The 17810-nt window shown below is 41.9% G+C and overlaps 1 protein-coding gene across 6 annotated transcripts in view; it reads left to right on the top strand.

The window, feature by feature from the left end:
* PPP2R5E (protein phosphatase 2 regulatory subunit B'epsilon) overlaps positions 1–17810 on the top strand; it is an 87846-nt gene that overhangs the window by 54516 nt on the left and 15520 nt on the right. For all 6 annotated transcript variants that reach the window (XM_081192853.1, XM_081192851.1, XM_081192855.1 and 3 more), the window contains 3 exons: positions 12110–12211; positions 15257–15349; positions 17047–17177. In XM_081192853.1, coding sequence (XP_081048979.1) covers positions 12110–12211; positions 15257–15349; positions 17047–17177 — 326 coding nt within the window. The remainder of the gene's footprint in view (positions 1–12109; positions 12212–15256; positions 15350–17046; positions 17178–17810) is intronic.

Below are 17810 nucleotides of genomic sequence, written 5' to 3'. Positions count from 1 at the left end.
ATTTTGTGGTATTGAATTCCATAGTTGAACAGTGCACAGTGTGAAGTACTTCCTTTCGTCTTCCAACATTAAGCTTGCATTGGCTGTCCCCAGCTTCTAGTGTTCTGAGATAGAGAGAAAAACCTCTCTCTGTTAATTTTATCTACAGCTTACATAATTGTATACACATCTATCATTTCCCTCCTTACTGCTTTTTTTAAAACTAAAAAGCCTAATGATCCCTAACATGTAATTTGCCTTTTTCACAGCTTCTGCACAGTGGGGTCCACATCTTCATTGAGCTATCTACTTTGACCCCAAGGTCTTTTCCCTGCTTCATCACTTGTCAGTTCAGACTCTATTAATATATGAGGATTTATTGTCCCCTTGTGCATCACTTTACACTTGCTTATTCTCCAGGTTCTCTCTCAATTTCTTAGCCCAGGACACCAGATGAAAACAGTACCCCATCCAAATTTGGAACGGTGGTTACGCCAACAGGAAACCCGTTTCATCTACATGTTCAATTCTGTCCCTCTGGGGGGATTGAATTCTGAGTTAGATTTTCATTGTTTTATTTAATTGCATTATCTGCCATGATCCACTGACTGGATGGGGTACTGTTTTCATCTGGTTGTCAGGCATTCTTGCTGTTAATGTTGTGCTGTGTCTTTAATTTCCCTTACAGTATATTAGTTTCACCTGTGGCTAACTATATTATATTCTTTACAATTTCTTACCAGCATCAGTGACTACACTATCATATGAGCACTGATCCAGAGCATATTTTCTACAGCGTTTATATTTACTTACATGTAAGATTGGGTATGTATCTTAGTTGTATATATTGTATTATGCATTTTATCTTATACAGACGCAGGTTTCATCGCATTTATATTGTAATTTCAGCTTGTTAAGAAATTGAACTGCATCCTTGTCATATTAATTCTTACAAGTCGGCTGATGAAGCATTGAACGAAATAGATTCATTATCCGGAAACTCTGTTCCAGCGATATTTGGTGACAGATTATGTATATATTGATCATTTGAATTATTCTACCACGACTGGTGAAGAAGATTTAGAGACTTTGGTTGCAATTTCTGATCATTTGTATTAGTCTATAAATAGTGTTTAGTGCCATTGTTATTGACCATTGTGTTGTGTTATTTTGTTCAGCTTGTCTATATTGCAACACAGAGCTCAAGGATGGATGGCAGGTAGTGATGACTGCAGAGTACTTGGAGTCAGAGTTTGTATTGCAGAGTTTGGCGGATAGGTAATAATGACAAGCATGCAGGATTTGCTCAGTGTCAAGCATCAGAATCTAGGTTGGAAACGAGGAAACCTGTAGTGTTGATTCAGTCATGGCTTGAAACCTCCAGAGGGCTGAAATACACAGGTGTGTGTTCCAGTTCCCACCTCCCTGGTTGGGAGATCAACTTGCATTTAAGGGGCAGTGCTTCCATATTGGGGCTTGCTTGCCATTGTTACTGGGAAATAGCTGAATGAATTTCTTAAAAGGGATAGTTGATATCTGAGGATGTTGGCAAACAAACCTCAGAAGCAATGGATCAAAGAAGCAGAGTTCAAACTGGTGCTTCTTTGTTGGTAGAAGTATCTGCCAAAAAGACTGCCCCAGTTGCTGCTTCTTAAACGTGGTCCTGGGAAAGGGAATTTTCCCTTCTGAAGCAGAGGTGCCTATGTCTTGGTCCTTGGTCACAGTATTTTTAAAAATGTTTTAGGATAACTTAGATGGGAAACATTGGTTATCCTTAGCTGCTGTGACTGAACAGTATAAATGAAGAGATAAAGTTGAAAGGGTTGTGAGGAATATTTGTTTAAGTTGGTCATTGGTGAAGGGGCTGTTTAGATTGAAGCTGCATTAATAAGATATGTGTATTGCATCCCAGCAACATGCAATTTCCCTGTACCATGCTTATGGGAAGCATAAAACGTTCATGCTCTAGTGCTTGATATATATGCATCCTTAGGTGTACAGGTTTAACTGAAATCTGACAGAGCTGGTTTTATTAATGAGATATGTGTAGGCAAAATGTAAGGTATGATTCAGTTAACTAATTGGCAGCTTTATCTTGGGGGTTGTGCTGTAAAAAAAGTGATGCTGGTTTGGTGGTATAATTTCTATGGTACTTGTGAATCTCGCTGTTCTTAAAAGTGAAGTAGACAGACTGCTGTGGAAAACCCTGCATTGCCAATCCCAGTCAGCTACCACATGCTGCAGTTTTGATTTCGTTTTCCCTTCAGATCTCATCTGTCCTCTCTGCTGCTTTACCTTTCTAGCTGAGCAGTCCCTGTCTTTCATTATGACACCAGTGGCAATTTTTATCCTTGGAAAGGCACTATCCTTTCAGTTTAACACTCATTGGATTCATTGTCACAGTTCTGCATTATAAAAAATATAATCGGTAGGCTCCCATAATTTAAAGAAGTGGGGCTTAGTCACTGGGAAAATCTTGATCTTTCCATAATGTCTGATATGCAGGGCTGTGTATAGTCTGCATTCACTTCTTCTGTTCTAAAGAGCCTCAGAATGTGCAGTAAGAATTAATATATAATATGTACGTATTTGTGACACATTTGCAGTATAGCTCCTTATTCTGCACATTTCCATCTCCTTGCAACATTGTGAATCTTGCAGAGTCAGTGGCATTGGCGCTCTTGCAGTGAGGCATATGGTGGTGGAAGACTGCTGCATGGAGATAGGGTTTAAATGGCTAGTAAGATCAGGACAAGCACTTCAGAGTGCAAGTAGATAAATAGGTACCGCTCCAGCGGGAAGGTAAACAGCGTTTTCGTGCGCTTCTCTGGTTCGCCAGAAGCGGCTTAGTCATGCTGGCCACATGACCCGGAAGCTGCACACCAGCTCCCTCGGCCAATAAAGCAAGATGAGTGCCGTAACCCCAGAGTCGGTCACAACTGGACCTAATGGTCAGGGGTCCCTTTACCTTTACCTTTAAGATCAGGACAGCAGGATATTTTGGCTTTATGGAAGGACAGAGGGCTTTCTTTAGTGCCTGGGGTGTTACCCATGAGGGACCACCCGAGACCAGGCATTGCCCACACATTTCCAAGCTTTTATCTGCATCCATAAAGACTAGAAATTTGGTTTATTTTTTCTTACTTGGATTCAGATACCTACTGCTGAATTATGCGTCACGTACTTGATGTTTTAATAATAAAGAACTGAAATCCAGTAGAAGAGCAGTTGGTCTAGTTTGTTATAAAGCATTTGATGACAAAGCAAGTATAGAAATTTAATAAATAAAACAATTACAATCTGTGGCCCTTTAAAATATATGTGTGGGGATATTGTTTTTGTTTGTTACTATGTCTTGCCGATCGGAAGGTTGGCGGTTTGAATTCCTGTGATGGGGTGCGCTCCCGTTGCTCGGTCCCTGCTCATGCTAACCTAGCAGTTCAAAAGCATGTCAAAGTGCAAGTAGATAAATAGGTATCGCTCCGGCAGGAAGGTAAACGGCGTTTCCGTGCGCTGCTCTCGTTTGCCAGAAGTGGCTTAGTCATGCTGGGCCACATGACCCAGCTGTATGCCGGCTCCCTCAGCCAATAAAGCGAGATGAGCGTCGCAACCCCAGAGTCATCTGTGACTGGACCTAACGGTCAGGGGTCCCTTTACCTTTATGTTAGGTATTTTTGTGTTTTTACATTGTAAACCTCTCTGTAATCCTTGGGTGGAGGGTGGCATAGAAATTAAATGAATAAACAACATTCTGTTAAATCATATTAGAAGCTCAGACTTAATTTTGCACTGTCGTAGCGGGTTCTGCTTCTGGCCTTTATGCAACCTCACCACTGTTGAGAGCATAGTGGTGCTGCCCTAGTGTGGGATCATGAATCTGCTCACAGTGCCACAAGATGCGATGTTCTGCTCCACAGTATTCATTGCATTGCCTCATTCTGATCCAGTGACACAATGACTTATTGTCCTTAGCTTGCCTATGTGATGTACCACTATGATGGAAAAGCTCTTTTGCTGATTTGTTTGTTGTTGATTATATAAGCCCCCTGATGAAACGCCAAGCTTTCTCCATGAACTTGGGGAAATAGTGGCATTAAAGGAGGATTGTAAGCCCTAGGAAATGTATACAGTGGTGCCCCGCAAGACGAATGCCTCGCAAGATGAAAATCCCGCTAGACGAAAGGGTTTTCCGTTTTTCGATGCGCTTCGCAAGACGAATTTCCCTATGGGCTTGCTTCGCAAGACGAAAAAGTCTTGCGAGTCTTGCGATTTTTCCCCCCTTCCCCCCTTTTTCTAAGCCGCTAATAGCCTTTTAGCCGCTAAGCCTTTAATAGCCGCTAAACCGCTAATAGCGCTAATCCGCTAATAGGGTTGCTTCGCAAGACGAAAAAACCGCTAGACGAAGAGACTCGCGGAACGGATTAATTTCGTCTTGCGAGGCACCACTGTATTCCTTTGATATGGAAACATCTTGGTGAAGAGCTTGCCCCAGGTTTTTAGCTTTTTGACAGTCTTACTCACCTTAGGAAGAATAGGGAGGAGGTCTGAGGCTGCGCCAATGTCCTGCTCTCCTTGAACACTCCTGCAAGGGTATATTTTATCCTTAAGGGAAAATTAATTTTGTATGTTGAAGACTAGTGACAGTATAAGAACCTGTGGAGCTGAACACTTAGGAGAATATTGAAAGTGGGGTGTGTGTGTGTGTGTGTGTGTGAGAGAGAGAGAGAGAGAGAGAGAGAGAGAATGAACGAATATATTTGGAAACAGGTTGTCGGGGGAGTTAGATCTCAATGAATATAGGAACATTTATGGTTCTATTTTTGGGGAAAAAACTACTGTTTGCACAGAACCACTTAAAACTTAGTTTAGAATTAAACCTTTCAGAGTTCTGAAAACTGACACAAGTATTGATTATCAATAGTTGTAAGTGTAACTGTCACTCATATCATCACACTGCCTGCATATTGCTATCACTTGCCCTTGTAGAGCAGAACAAGTAAAATATTGTGTTTCCCACACTGAACCAGTCCCCTGTAACAGCTGTTTTATATTGTTAAAGGTTGAAGCAGGTCTGAGCAGGTTGGCTGTGTCATTTAAAGCATAAATATTTTGCAAGGTTTAAGGACAATAGCAGACGATAGCTCTAAAACGGCATCCTTACATTGTATTTTTGTTTGTTGTTTACTCTGGAATAAATTATATTATAGTGGCTGATGACTGTTATTACAGTGTATATCTACACAAGTTGTATGGTATGCTGCTTGTAGTTAAAACCTGTCTGGCTTGTGTTAGTATTGCATCTTTAGTGTGTTGTTGGTTTACTGTACTTTTTTTTTTACAAATCTTAATGGTAGCTGTAAATGACACAAAATAATAGGAGGTGTCCTCTTATGGACCAGGAATACGTTAAATGCGGCAGCTAGACTGGTGACTGGGGGTGGCCGCCGAGACCACATGACACCGGTCTTGAAAGACCTACATTGGCTCCCAGTACGTTTCCGAGCACAATTCAAAGTGCTGGTGTTGACCTTTAAAGCCCTAAACGGCCTCGGTCCAGTATACCTGAAGGAGCGTCTCCACCTCCATCATTCTGCCCGGACGCTGAGGTCCAGCGTCGAGGGCCTTCTGGCGGTTCCCTCATTGCGAGAAGCAAAGCTACAGGGAACCAGGCAGAGGGCCTTATCAGTAGTGGCGCCCGCCCTGTGGAACGCCCTCCCATCAGATGTCAAAACGATAAACAACTACCTGACATTCAGAAGACATCTTAAGGCAGCCCTGTTCAGGGAAGTTTTTAATGTATGATATTCTAGTGTTTTTTGGTTTCTATGGAAGCCGCCCAGAGTGGCTGCGGAAACCCAGCCAGATGGGCGGGGTACAAATAAATTATTATTATTATTATTATTATTATTATTATTATTATTATTAGCAGGAAACAGTAGGGTTAACTGGACATTTCTCTGAACGGAGAAGATAGAAGGTGGAGTTTCCGAAAGATTGGTATTGGAACTTGTGCTTTTTAACGTGTTGAAAACTATGCAGTTTAGGAGTGAGATGACCAAGTTTTGTGATGGTATTAAATTGTTAAAAAAGATTGTGCAGAGCTTGCAAAGGACCTCTCCAAACCAATTGAATGGGTGGTAAAATGGCAAATACAATTCACTGTCTACAGTGTAAAGTGATGCATGTGAGAGCAATAATCTTAAATTCACATAGACGCTTATGGGGTCTGAACTGGAGGTGACTGACCAGGAACAAGACCATGGGGCCATAGTGAATGAAGATGTCAACCCCATGTGCAGCAGCTGTGAAAAGGGCAAATTCCATACTAAAGATAATTAGGAAAGGAATTGAAAACAAAACTGCTGATACAACATTTCTCTTATATAAATCTGTGGTGTGGCCTCATTTGGAATAATGTGTAAAGTTCTGGTTGCCTCACATGCAAAAGGAAATTGCAGGGTTAGAAAAGATCTAATTATGGGCAACCAAAATGATCAAGGCGATAGGGCAGCACCTCTCTGAGTAGACGTTGCAGCACGTGGGACTTTTTAGCCGAGGAAAAATGGGAGTAAGAGGTGACACAACAGAAGTTTATAAAATCATTCATGGCATGGAGAAAGGGGATAGATAAATGCTGCTAAATACTAGTTGCTGGGAATGGCAGGAGGAGAGAGTGCTATTACACTCATGCCCTTCTTGCATGCTTCCCATGGGCATCTGGTTAACCAGTTTGAGAACAGGATGCTGGGCCAGATGAGCCATTAGCCTGATTCAGCAGGCTTTTCTTCTCTTCTTCCTCCTTGGATGCTATCCAACTACAGTGGTGCCCCGCAAGACGAATGCCTTGCAAGACGGAAAACTCGCTAGACGAAAGAGTTTTCCGTTTTGGAGGTGCTTCGCAAAACGAATTTCCTATGGGCTTGCTTCGCAAGACGATAATGTCTTGCGAGTTCCTGCTGGTTTTTTCCCCTTTCCTCCCCTTTTTTCTAAGCCGCTAAGCCGCTTATCAGCTGATCCAATCAGCAGATAAGGCGCTAATAGCGCTAATCCGCTAATCCGTCAATGGGCTTGCTTCACAAGACGAAAAAACCGCTAGACGAAGAGAATCACAGAACGGATTCTTTTCGTCTTGCAAGGCACCACTGTAAGTCATACCCAGTGTAGTTCCACTGAAGTCCATTGATTTAAGTAGTTTAACTAACATTGTTTGTTTGTTTCTTGATTAACATTGCTTGTTTGTTTCCTGATTAAATTTGTATCCTGCTCTTCCTTTCATACGAGCCCATGGCGAATACCACCCCTTCACTTTCCTGAACTTCAGCCACGTGTTCTCACTGGAGGATTTATAGTATTTAAAAAAAAATTAGAACACCTCACTATATTCTGCTATAACAGTTCTTTTGACATGTTTTTATTCCTTGTTTATATGCGCTTTGCCAAACATCAAGGCTGAAAATGAAGTAGTGTGAAAATTGTGTGTGTGTGATTTGAGTATGGATGTCCCACATACTTGCAAAAAGGTATATATAATAAATATTTATTTAATTTATGAATCACATGAGGCAACTTGAAACAATTAATACAATGAAAGATACAGAGCAGTTCAAAGCAAGTGCATATAAAAACAGTTTTAAAAAAGCAACTATAAAAAAATAAATATGGGGTCTAAAAGCCAAGAGAAAGAGGCAGTTAGTTGTCTGATAACAATGGGAAGGTGTTCCAGAGGTTTGGTTCTGCCAGACTAAAGGGCTGATTCTGGAATGGACCTACAGGTAGACTGATATCTGCCAGACCTCTACTACAGAACACAGTGATCAATTAGGTATGCAGAGGATCAAACAATGTTTTAGGTATCCCAGTACCCAGCTGTATAGGGCTTAGTACACCAATATCAGTATCTTGAACCTAGCCAATTGGCAGCCAGTGCAGTTCCTTTATCAGTGGCACAATGCGATGGTGATATTCTGCTCCAGTGAGCAACCCAGCCACTGGGTTTTGTGCCGGCTTCAGCTTCTGGGTCAGCTTCAAGGGCCTCTCTACCTATAACATGTTGCAATAATGCAGTCTGAATGTTACTAGTCCATGGGCCGGCAGCGCTGAGACAATCCAGAATCACCTGCAGCAGCCTGACCAAGTAAAGTTGGTAGAAGGCACTCCTAAATATATCTAAATATCATAATGTTCCAAAAAAGGCAATAGCCAGTTCCTAATAGCCTCTTTATCAGGTTCGATTGTTTACCATTGAGTTCTGTACGACAAATAAGTAACCTGTAGTGGCAGCACTGTTATAGGATGGGCGATGTTGCTGGCGTTCATAAATAAATTTCCACGCCTCCTTTCTACCATATAAGTGAATGCCTGGCGTTCATTCATGTGGAAAAGCTAATTTTAGAGCTGCAAACAGCTTCTTGCGCTTCCATCCCCTTCAACTATGTACATGCAACACCTCCGCTTCAGTTTTGATTAAGGTGTCTGTTAGAAACCCACTGCACAAGTAATACTAAAAACAGCCTTGCAAATAAGCTTGCAAAAGTTAGTAGCCTGCTGGGGACTAGCCAAGCAGTCTTAAGGTGCTGTGGGATAGGGAGCAGCCCATTTGGTTTCTAGCCTAGATGATATCCATCCCTCTTGCCTGCCTGCAGTTTCTCATTGGCTACCAGGCTGGTGCTTAGATAAGACTGCACTGTGATTTTTACACACTCTCACTTTTAAAAGAAATCAACCGCTTTTTGCTGTGCGGCACATAACACTGGAGTGGCCCCCTTCAGTTAAAATTATAGTCTTCAGAAATGTAGTGTTATAAGGTGTATGTCTGAACCCACATACATGTTCACCCCAGTGTTTGACATTCCCCAGGCGCATTTTGCTATTGGCGCAGGTCCAGTTGCGGCTACATGGAGATTCCTGGGCACCCGGATGGCTACCGCAGTCTAAAAACATCTGCCTTTTAGTCCACAGTTAATAATATTTCCATTTCCACTGTTTCTCCTCCTTGCATACTGAGACAAGTGAATTGTTGTAAAAGCAAGCTAGAGTCAAGCAATGTAGTTGAGATTGTAGAGTTGTTTTTTTAATAATATTTTTTATTAATTTTAGCATACAAAAAATTTAAGACATACCACACAAATTATTATACATATGTCCTTGTTTGGACTTCCCTCAGCATCTCTGATAGCCTTCAGTCTTGATTATTTCTCCTGCAATTCTTAACTTAATATTACCTTTATCCTTTCAAACAAATCATTTCTCCCTTTCCATTTTTACAATCTTTCTTAAATTACTCCTCACAGAACTTCTTGTAGTCCTACAAACGTAATCTGATCATCACAAATACTTTTCAGATACTCAGTAAATTTAGTCCAGTCTTCGGTAAACCTCTGGTCCCGCCGGTCTCGGATCCTTCCTGTTAGCTTGTCTAATTCTGTGTAGTCCATCAATTTCAACCTCCATTCTTCTAATGTTGGTAGTTCTTCTTGTTTCCATTTCCGGACCAATAATATTCTTGCTGCTGAGATCGTAGAGTTGTGATGGGACCCCTGAGGGTTGTGATGGGACCCCTGAGGGTCATCCAGTTTAACCCCCTGACAAGCATAACCTGGGTTTAAGGTGCCATCTGGCACCCAGCTTATATATCTGAGTTTCTCACACTAGTTCACCATGTGTGTAGACCCACACTGAGAGGAATGGAACCTTCTGTATGGAGTCAGGACGTGTGTCTGTTAAGAACATGTGTATATTTTTAACTCTGCTGCCTACTAAACAACTTATCACAACAGGAAATAGGGGAAATTATTGCTTATGAGACAGAAATGGAAGAGATTATGAATTTTCATTATGGCTGTTCTTTCAAGGGTAAGATGGAATGAAGTATAAATCAGATAAGTAAAGATAGGTTTAAGATAGCTACTTTTCCATACAACTGTTTCATTGCCAGCCTACTTCTACAAGTATTTCCTCAGAAGAGATTGGGTTCAATCTTAAGAAAGGATGCACAGGGTTGTATCTTTTGTGCGTACAGTGATGATACACTATTGAAAAGCCATTGTTGTAATAAGGTGTAATTGAACATCCCAATGTGCTGCTGCTGTTCTGTAATTACACTGCAGAAGTGTTGGTGCTAGTAAAGGAGATCCCCCCCATTGCAAATAGCAGCTTCAAAGAACCAATTTTCATCAGGACCAAAGCAGGAGATGAAAGAGTTTTACTCCGCCTTTCTGCCAGCTGGGTGCCTTCGTAATGATCAGCCCACACTCTGTGACTTCTGTTTGCCTTTTGACCTGTAGGAAGGACTCTATGAATTGAAAACAGAGACGTTATATGCACCTTTGTTAGCCATGAAAATCTTTCAGTAATAATAATAATAATAATAATAATAATAATAATATCCATGCATGGCTACTTTGGCTCTCCAGTCGCTTTCAGGTATATTGTTCTTTAGTCCCAGCACAAGTGATCAATTTTCTATTTGCGTGGCCAGATGGAATCATTGATTTTCTTGAAGTTATTTATGTATCTGCCACAATATGTATAGCGTTCTTCTCTACTATTATACAGCAAAATGTGTGAAATCCAAAGTATCTTTGGCGGAACTAACACTTGGCATTTGTATAACTGTTAGGAGAGGTGGAAGTGCTTTACATACATTATCGTTACATTCGCACCATACATCTAAAGCACTCATATCACTTTAACAGTCATGGCTTCCCCTAAGAATCATGAGAACCGTGGTTCATTCAGGGTGCTGGGAAGTCTCACCACCCTTAATAAACTGCAGTTCCCAGGATTTTTTTTAGGGAAGCCCATGATGGTTAAAGTAGTATAAGAGTGCATTAAATGTGTGGTGTGGCTGTGACCTATCTCCACCCTTACAACATCATTGTAAGGTAAGTCAGTGTCTACCTATTGTAGCATGTGCTGGGGAGGAACTGGGGGTGAGGGGGGTTGGGTTTGAGAGACGGTATCTTGTATAAAAGGCACTCAATGAGTTTGTGGAAGAAGCAAGATTGAAACTGAGGGATCTTTGCCACTTTGGCTAAATTAGATTGCATAGGTCAACCCTTTGATCTATTGCTCAAATTAGTTGAATAGCATAAATAGACTCTGAATGATCACTGCTACTAGGTGTTAATTTTAGAACAAAATATAAACAGATAATCTCTTAGGAAACCTGCACCAAAGGCAAGTTTAAATCAGTTGTTTGGTATCTGTTGCTAATAGACTGATCTCTGACTATGAAACACCATGTGATGGAAGTATATATTGGTGCATAACAAATATTTTAGGAAAAGTCAGCATTCTTTTTCTAGGATTATATCAAAATGCACCCTCTTGTGGTGAGAAAAGAAAACACTTAAGTACAAAACCTCTTTTATTTCCTGCTTACTCTTTCACAGTAATTTTAAAGTCTAGTCTAATGTGTGAGAGAAAGCTCAAATTATTGAAATGATTCTGTTTCATCTAAGCGAACTGGAATATTGAAACGCATTAGGAGGAGGTGACAATTAGGCACTGTTGTATAAAGTTTCAGACTTGGGCTATGGATGACTGAGTTCATTTCCCTTCTTAATTGTGAGCCTTAATATCTTTGGGCAAGGTGCTGGTTTTTTTTGTTATCATCTAACAAGGTGCTTGTGAGAATAAACTGCTCCTGCTCCTTCCTGATAGATTGCTCTGTTAGGCTTGATCTGAGCACTGTAAAGAAAGGGAGCAGGTTGAGACTGCGTTGTCACTTGATGTGGGTCTCGTGAGGTGTAGCCATAGCAGGGCACATGTTCATTTCTTGGAATATGAGCTATGCTTTGTGTCCAGAGTATTCCCAGAGGGAGATGCTAGTCAGCTTAGAGGGGTCACATAGTTTTTTCTTCTCTCTAGAGCTGGTAGTAGGTGCTCCCTGCTTTCATTACAAGGATAAAACGGAGGTAAGAAATGATTAGTGCAATTTGGAAGCCATAAAGTGCCATATACATTGTTCTTATCTAAGAATAATCTGCTAGTGAAATGCATTATATCAATTTATGGATTCATTGGGCAATTTTTATCAATTTGTGAATGCACTCTAATTCTTCTGATTGCCTTGCCCTGTAATCTTGATGAGAGAGCAGCCTTTAATTGTGTTTGTTCAATTTCCTAGGTTTCTTGCAATATATTCCGAACACTTCCTCCTAGCGATAGCAATGAGTTTGATCCAGAAGAAGATGAACCCACCCTTGAGGCGTCATGGCCACATTTACAGGTGATTTGATTCTTTTACATTTTTTATTTTAGAATTAAAATCAAGCACACCAACTTACTAGCTGGAAGGACCCTGAAATGGGACAGAACGCTATACACACACACACACACACACACACACACACACACACAATTTGTTGTGATTAGATAGGGCGGGGGACGGGGATGATTTGTGACAGTGTCAATTTAGGATTAATGTGATACACCCTTCTGGGTTATGTCTTATAACTCCCCAGTAACCCAGCCTGGTGACTGTGGGGCAGGATTGACCTTTTTAGCTCTGCAGCCACGTATAGACCAGACCTAAGGCCGATTTAGTCCGATATTCTGTTTTTTACAGTGGCTATCTAGATGCTTATAAGGGGACTTCAAGCAGGACAGGAACTCGCCAGCACTCTTCCCACAGGATAGTAGATTGTTACAGGCTGCAGCAAAGTTCTTTTTGGGGAGAAGGAAGCAAACTCCCTGTAACTGATGGCCCCTTGTCCAATGGCAGGACCTGATAACTTCCCTTTGCTCTGCCTAGAAGCCTCCAGTAGCCCATGACCCTCTGGCTGGTTCAGGGGACCAAAGCCTACGTCTCCTTTCTGCTGCAGGTCCAGTGCAACATTTAAGGATTCAGTAGTCAGTGCTTAACTTCAAAGTTTTGGAGTTGCCACCCTAATCCGAAGTTTTTATTTTTAAACTAACAGTGTGTACAAGCATCTCCCTTTGTACACCGCCTCATTTTTGCTGCTTTGTAAACAGGCATGCTATTGCATTTACCTGAAGTGTTCACACAAATTAAAGTTAGAAACCAGGAAGTCTTAGCAGTATCTAATCTACATTGCCTTAGTCTCAAATGACTTTAAACTTCTATTTCTCAGCTGTCAACTGATGTGCACTTTTCTGTATATAGCTTGCCCTGGCCATGTGAGGACAGCAGAAATCTTTAGTTTGACACTATCATAATAGCTGTTGCCATTTATTTTGGGTACTGTATACCCACATGGCAGGTTCTGTGCTGTTAGTTTTGATAAACTTCAGGACTCTTTCACTTTCTGGTTCCCTTTGAAAATTGTGTTCAGATTCTCTATGCAGAATAGTAACAGTTTGCCATATTACAGGTGAATGTATATAGATAAATACAGATTTAGTGATTTTAAATTCTTTATTTAGCTTGGCATTCTGTTCAGTATGGATATTGATTTTTATAAAAGGGACTAGGAAACACCATTTTAAATAGTTTCCTAGGAAATACAAAGATGCATTGAGGAGAAGCAGCTGTAGGCTCCAGCTTTCAGTCCTCTACCACCTTTTATTTAGCTAGGCAGAATACACTGAGCCACACCTTATGATGGTCTTGCAACTTCTAAAACCAGTTTCACACAGATTTTAATAAACACAGTGGTACCTCGGGTTACAAACACTTCAGGTTACATACGCTTCAGGTTACAGACTCCGCTAACCCAGAAATAGTACCTTGGGTTAAGAACTTTGCTTCAGGATGAGAACCGAAATTGTGCTCCCGCGGCGCGGCGGCAGCAGGAGCTCCCATTAGCTAAAGTGGTGCTTCAGGTTAAGAACAGTTTCAGGTTAAGAACGGACCTCCGGAACGAATTAAGTACTTAACCCGAGATACCACTGTACCAGTGTTATTGCTTCCTTTCCACTCTTCCATTCATGGAACTAATGGCCCTGGTCACTTGCTTTCAGCTAAAAAGATGTAGGCTTTGTGTACAAAGTGCTCTAGGTTCAATCCATGTAGGACTGGGAATGCCCCCTTTCTGAAGCCTAGGAGAGCCAGTGCCTGCTGGGGTAAACCTGTGATGAGACTTAGTGAAAGGAAGCTTCATGTGTTCCTGCTTATGTGCAAACCTGGGCAACGGTAACTTAGTAGCACACCTACCCCAGTTCTTCAGGAGACAACAATTAATTGCGACGTAGCAGGCTGTATAATCCTTTCTTTGCCCCAAATGGTGCCACATGGTGTTTTTTCACCCCACAGGGTTATAAATGCCCACACATTTTAAACCTCACGGGGGGAAAGTTGCCTGGCATGGTGACTTGGAGTGAGGAAACAGGGCAGAGAAGGACTTAAAAGCCCTTTCCATCCACTGATTCCCTCCCTATCAGTTCTACAAAGTGGGAAGGGCTGTTGGGGATGTTTATGTGTAACTTGCAGTCAGGCCCTGTGGGGTGGAGAGGGAGAGAGTGCAGGCACACAAATGCCTTCCATGCAGGAGGCAGTCATCTCTCTCTCCCCCCCCCAACAAGTTTGGAGAATCCAGATTAAAACACATTATTCTGCATCAGACATCTGTGTTGTAGTTGAATGCTCCCAAACGCTTTCTAATTACCATTAAATGTTTCACCAACATAATAATTGCTTTATTTTATATGATTTCAAGAGTCTGGAGGGCAGAGGAATGCTGATTATACCCCTGGGAGCTTTGGCAAGCCAGTGCAAAAGAGTTTGTGATGCCTGCTCTTAGAATGAGCTGCAGTACTTCTGATGGCAGCTAAATAAAAAGAATTAATGGGCGCTAGGCTTATGCCACTCTAGGCTATATGAACACAGGAAAATAACACATTATTAAGTTAAATTGGATTTATATCCCACCCTATCCTGAGTAGGTATGAGTGGCAGTGGTAATATTTAACTATATGTGTGGGTGGGTCTGTGTCTCTGAAAAGGGCCTATAGGGGGAAAAGACCATATAAATAAACCAAGGAAGGGTGGGGCAGGAGGTAGGGGGAGATGGGGAAAAAGTTTTATCAAGGTGGTCATGAACATAACCTTTTTTTTAAAAAAAGTTGTTTGATTCAGCAACAATCTCCCCACACATGCAGGACAATGAACTCCTCTGTCCAGTGGGAGGGAGGGCACCAGGTTGGAAAACACTCACTTGAACCAGGGGTAGGCACATAGACGATGTCTTTACCTACCATTGTCCCTCTCTTGCCTCTCTTTAAATACGGAAGCAGAATAATAGTTTACTGTTTCATTCTGTAGAAATGCAGCACGCATTAACACATTACTAAATTGTGTTGTGATTTATTGCAGCTTGTATATGAATTTTTCATACGATTTTTGGAAAGCCAAGAATTCCAGCCCAGCATTGCCAAAAAATACATAGATCAGAAATTTGTACTACAGGTAAGGAGGTCTGCTCTCTTCGAAGCTCATGAGAGTATTTGTAATGCGAACTTTTATTTAAAAAACAACAACCTGTAGGTTGATTACTGGAGTTTCTGTAAGTCTGAGAGACTTAAAAAAACAAACTGCATTCAGAAGCTGTCACTGGAATGTGTGAAGGCAATTATGAAATACTGTAACTTAAATTTGGTAGAAGATGACATTAAATGTTTGACACTAAGAAGAAGAGAAAAGTTTGGATTTGATATCCTGCTTTATCACTACCCTAAGGAGTCTCAACCTCCTTTCCCTTCCTCCCCCACAACAAACACTCTGTGAGGTGAGTGAGGCTGAGAGACTTCAGAGAAGTGTGACTAGCCCAAGGTCACCCAGCAGGTGCATGTGGAGGAACAGGGAATCGAACCCAGTTCACCAGATTATGAGTCCACCGCTCTGAACCACTACATCACACGGGCTAACTTCACATGAGAGAGAATACCACACAGCTATCTCCTGAAACAATTCTCAATCTGCCTCCACCTTACGAATAGAATTCTGTGGTGCAAAAGGCTTGAACCAGCCCCTCCCTGTTAGATCTTGCCACGGATTAAGCAAAATACTGGTCCATCAGTGCTTGGGAAGTAAGGCTTATATGCAATTTGGTCCTTCTGTTCATGGGCAGACTCTTTGATCCAGCAAAGGCTTCTGTGAAGAGGAGGAAGAGCGAGGTGATTGCCATACATTCTCCCTTCTCTCTGCAGCCCTTTGCATCCACACCAGATCTGCTTCAGAGAGTTCGGATACCCTTTGGGTTCGAAAATAGCCAGGCGCCAGGCGCATTTTGCACCTGGCTATCGGCCATTTGCGACTAAGCACAGATGCCTGAGCTTCAGGATGACACCTGATATCTCCATCATCTGGAGGTGCATACCCGAGGATCTTTGGATCTGGACTGTTTTCACACACTAATGCCCCTTCCTGTAGAATTCTATCAGTTATATTTTCTCTGCGCAGACAGAATGAATTTCAGGAACCAAAATGGTTTTTTCTCCTGTGCAGCCTGAGCAGGAGCAGTGAACAATGTTCTAGTTAGTTGCTGTTGCTTGTCTTCCCTTACCCCACTCCACTGCCGTGCTCACAGTTGTGAAGAATGTTCTTACGTTATGAATGTGTTACCGTCAAGAAAAAGAGGTAGAAATAGGCTAGTATATATGCGGACAGTCCCTGGATAAAGTGACTTTTAGCCTTTAAGTTCTCAAAGCTCTTAACCTAGCTCAAGGGTGTCATCTGAACTAGCTAGAGAATCAATCAAATCAGTCATCATTTGAAAAATAAGACTTGTCTTGCCCCAAAATGGCAACTAGACATTCTGGTTTGGCGACTGCAACCTTGGTTTAAGTAGCCATTTGGCCCCTAGCTTATATGTCCGAATTTCTAACACTGCTCTGGAACAGTGATGGGAGCTGTATGGAGGAAGGGGACATTTGCAAAAACATCCCCCCACCCCGTTCATGGAAGATTCCACTGGATCAAAGAGTCTTCTATGAAGGTTACTGGTAGGGGTCCGTTAGTCAGACAGAAGGTAAAAATTCACGATGGACAATTTGGCTGTGGAATGAAGAAGTATGGTCAGATAAAGCCAATTCAGAAATGCAGATGTTAGAGTCAGGCTCCATTTCTGAGCTGTTGGTTTCATTTTGATTTCCCCCCCAAAATAGCTTCTGGAACTGTTTGACAGCGAAGATCCTCGTGAGCGGGACTACCTAAAAACAGTCTTACACAGAATTTATGGAAAGTTCCTTGGTCTTAGAGCATTTATCAGGAAACAGATTAACAATATTTTTCTACGGTAAGTGTGGGTTTTTTTGTTTTTTTAAAAGAAAGCTGTTTATGTACCGTATTTTTCGCTCTATAAGACACACTTTTCCCTCCTAAAAAGTGGAAATGTGTGTGCATCTTATGGAGCGAATGCAGGCTGCGTGGCTATCCCAGAAGCCAGAACAGCGAGAGGGATTGCTGCACAGTGCTCCCTCTTGCTGTTCTAGCTTCTGGCTTAGCCCCTCTGTCCCTTCCCCCACCTCCTGGAAATGCCCCCAAGAGCCGCACTCCCTTTCATGAGCCGCGTGGAGCGTGTGTGCGGCTCTTGGGGGCTTTTCCCCGAGGAGGAAGAAGGGCAGCCTTGTGAAAGGGAGCGCTGAGCAGCGCCTGGGATGCATACAGGCTCTGCTCAGCGCTCCCTTTAAAGAATATTTTTTTCTTGCATTCCCCCTCTAAAAACTAGGTGCGTCTTATGGTCAGGTGCGTCTTATGGAGCAAAAAATATGGTAGTTTTCTATTTTCATTCCTGTAGGTTTGTACGCCCACAATATATTTTTTAATGTGTTGTGTTTTTAAACTGTAAATCACCCTGGTTGGTCCATGCACACTAGAAGGGCAGGCTAGAAATTTCCAAGTAAAGAAATACTTAATCTGTGTAATTTGT

This window comes from Podarcis bocagei, assembly GCF_964188305.1.
Source record: "Podarcis bocagei genome assembly, chromosome: 1".
Taxonomy (NCBI): Eukaryota; Metazoa; Chordata; class Lepidosauria; order Squamata; family Lacertidae; genus Podarcis; species Podarcis bocagei.
This window is presented reverse-complemented; position numbering and strand designations above follow the sequence as displayed.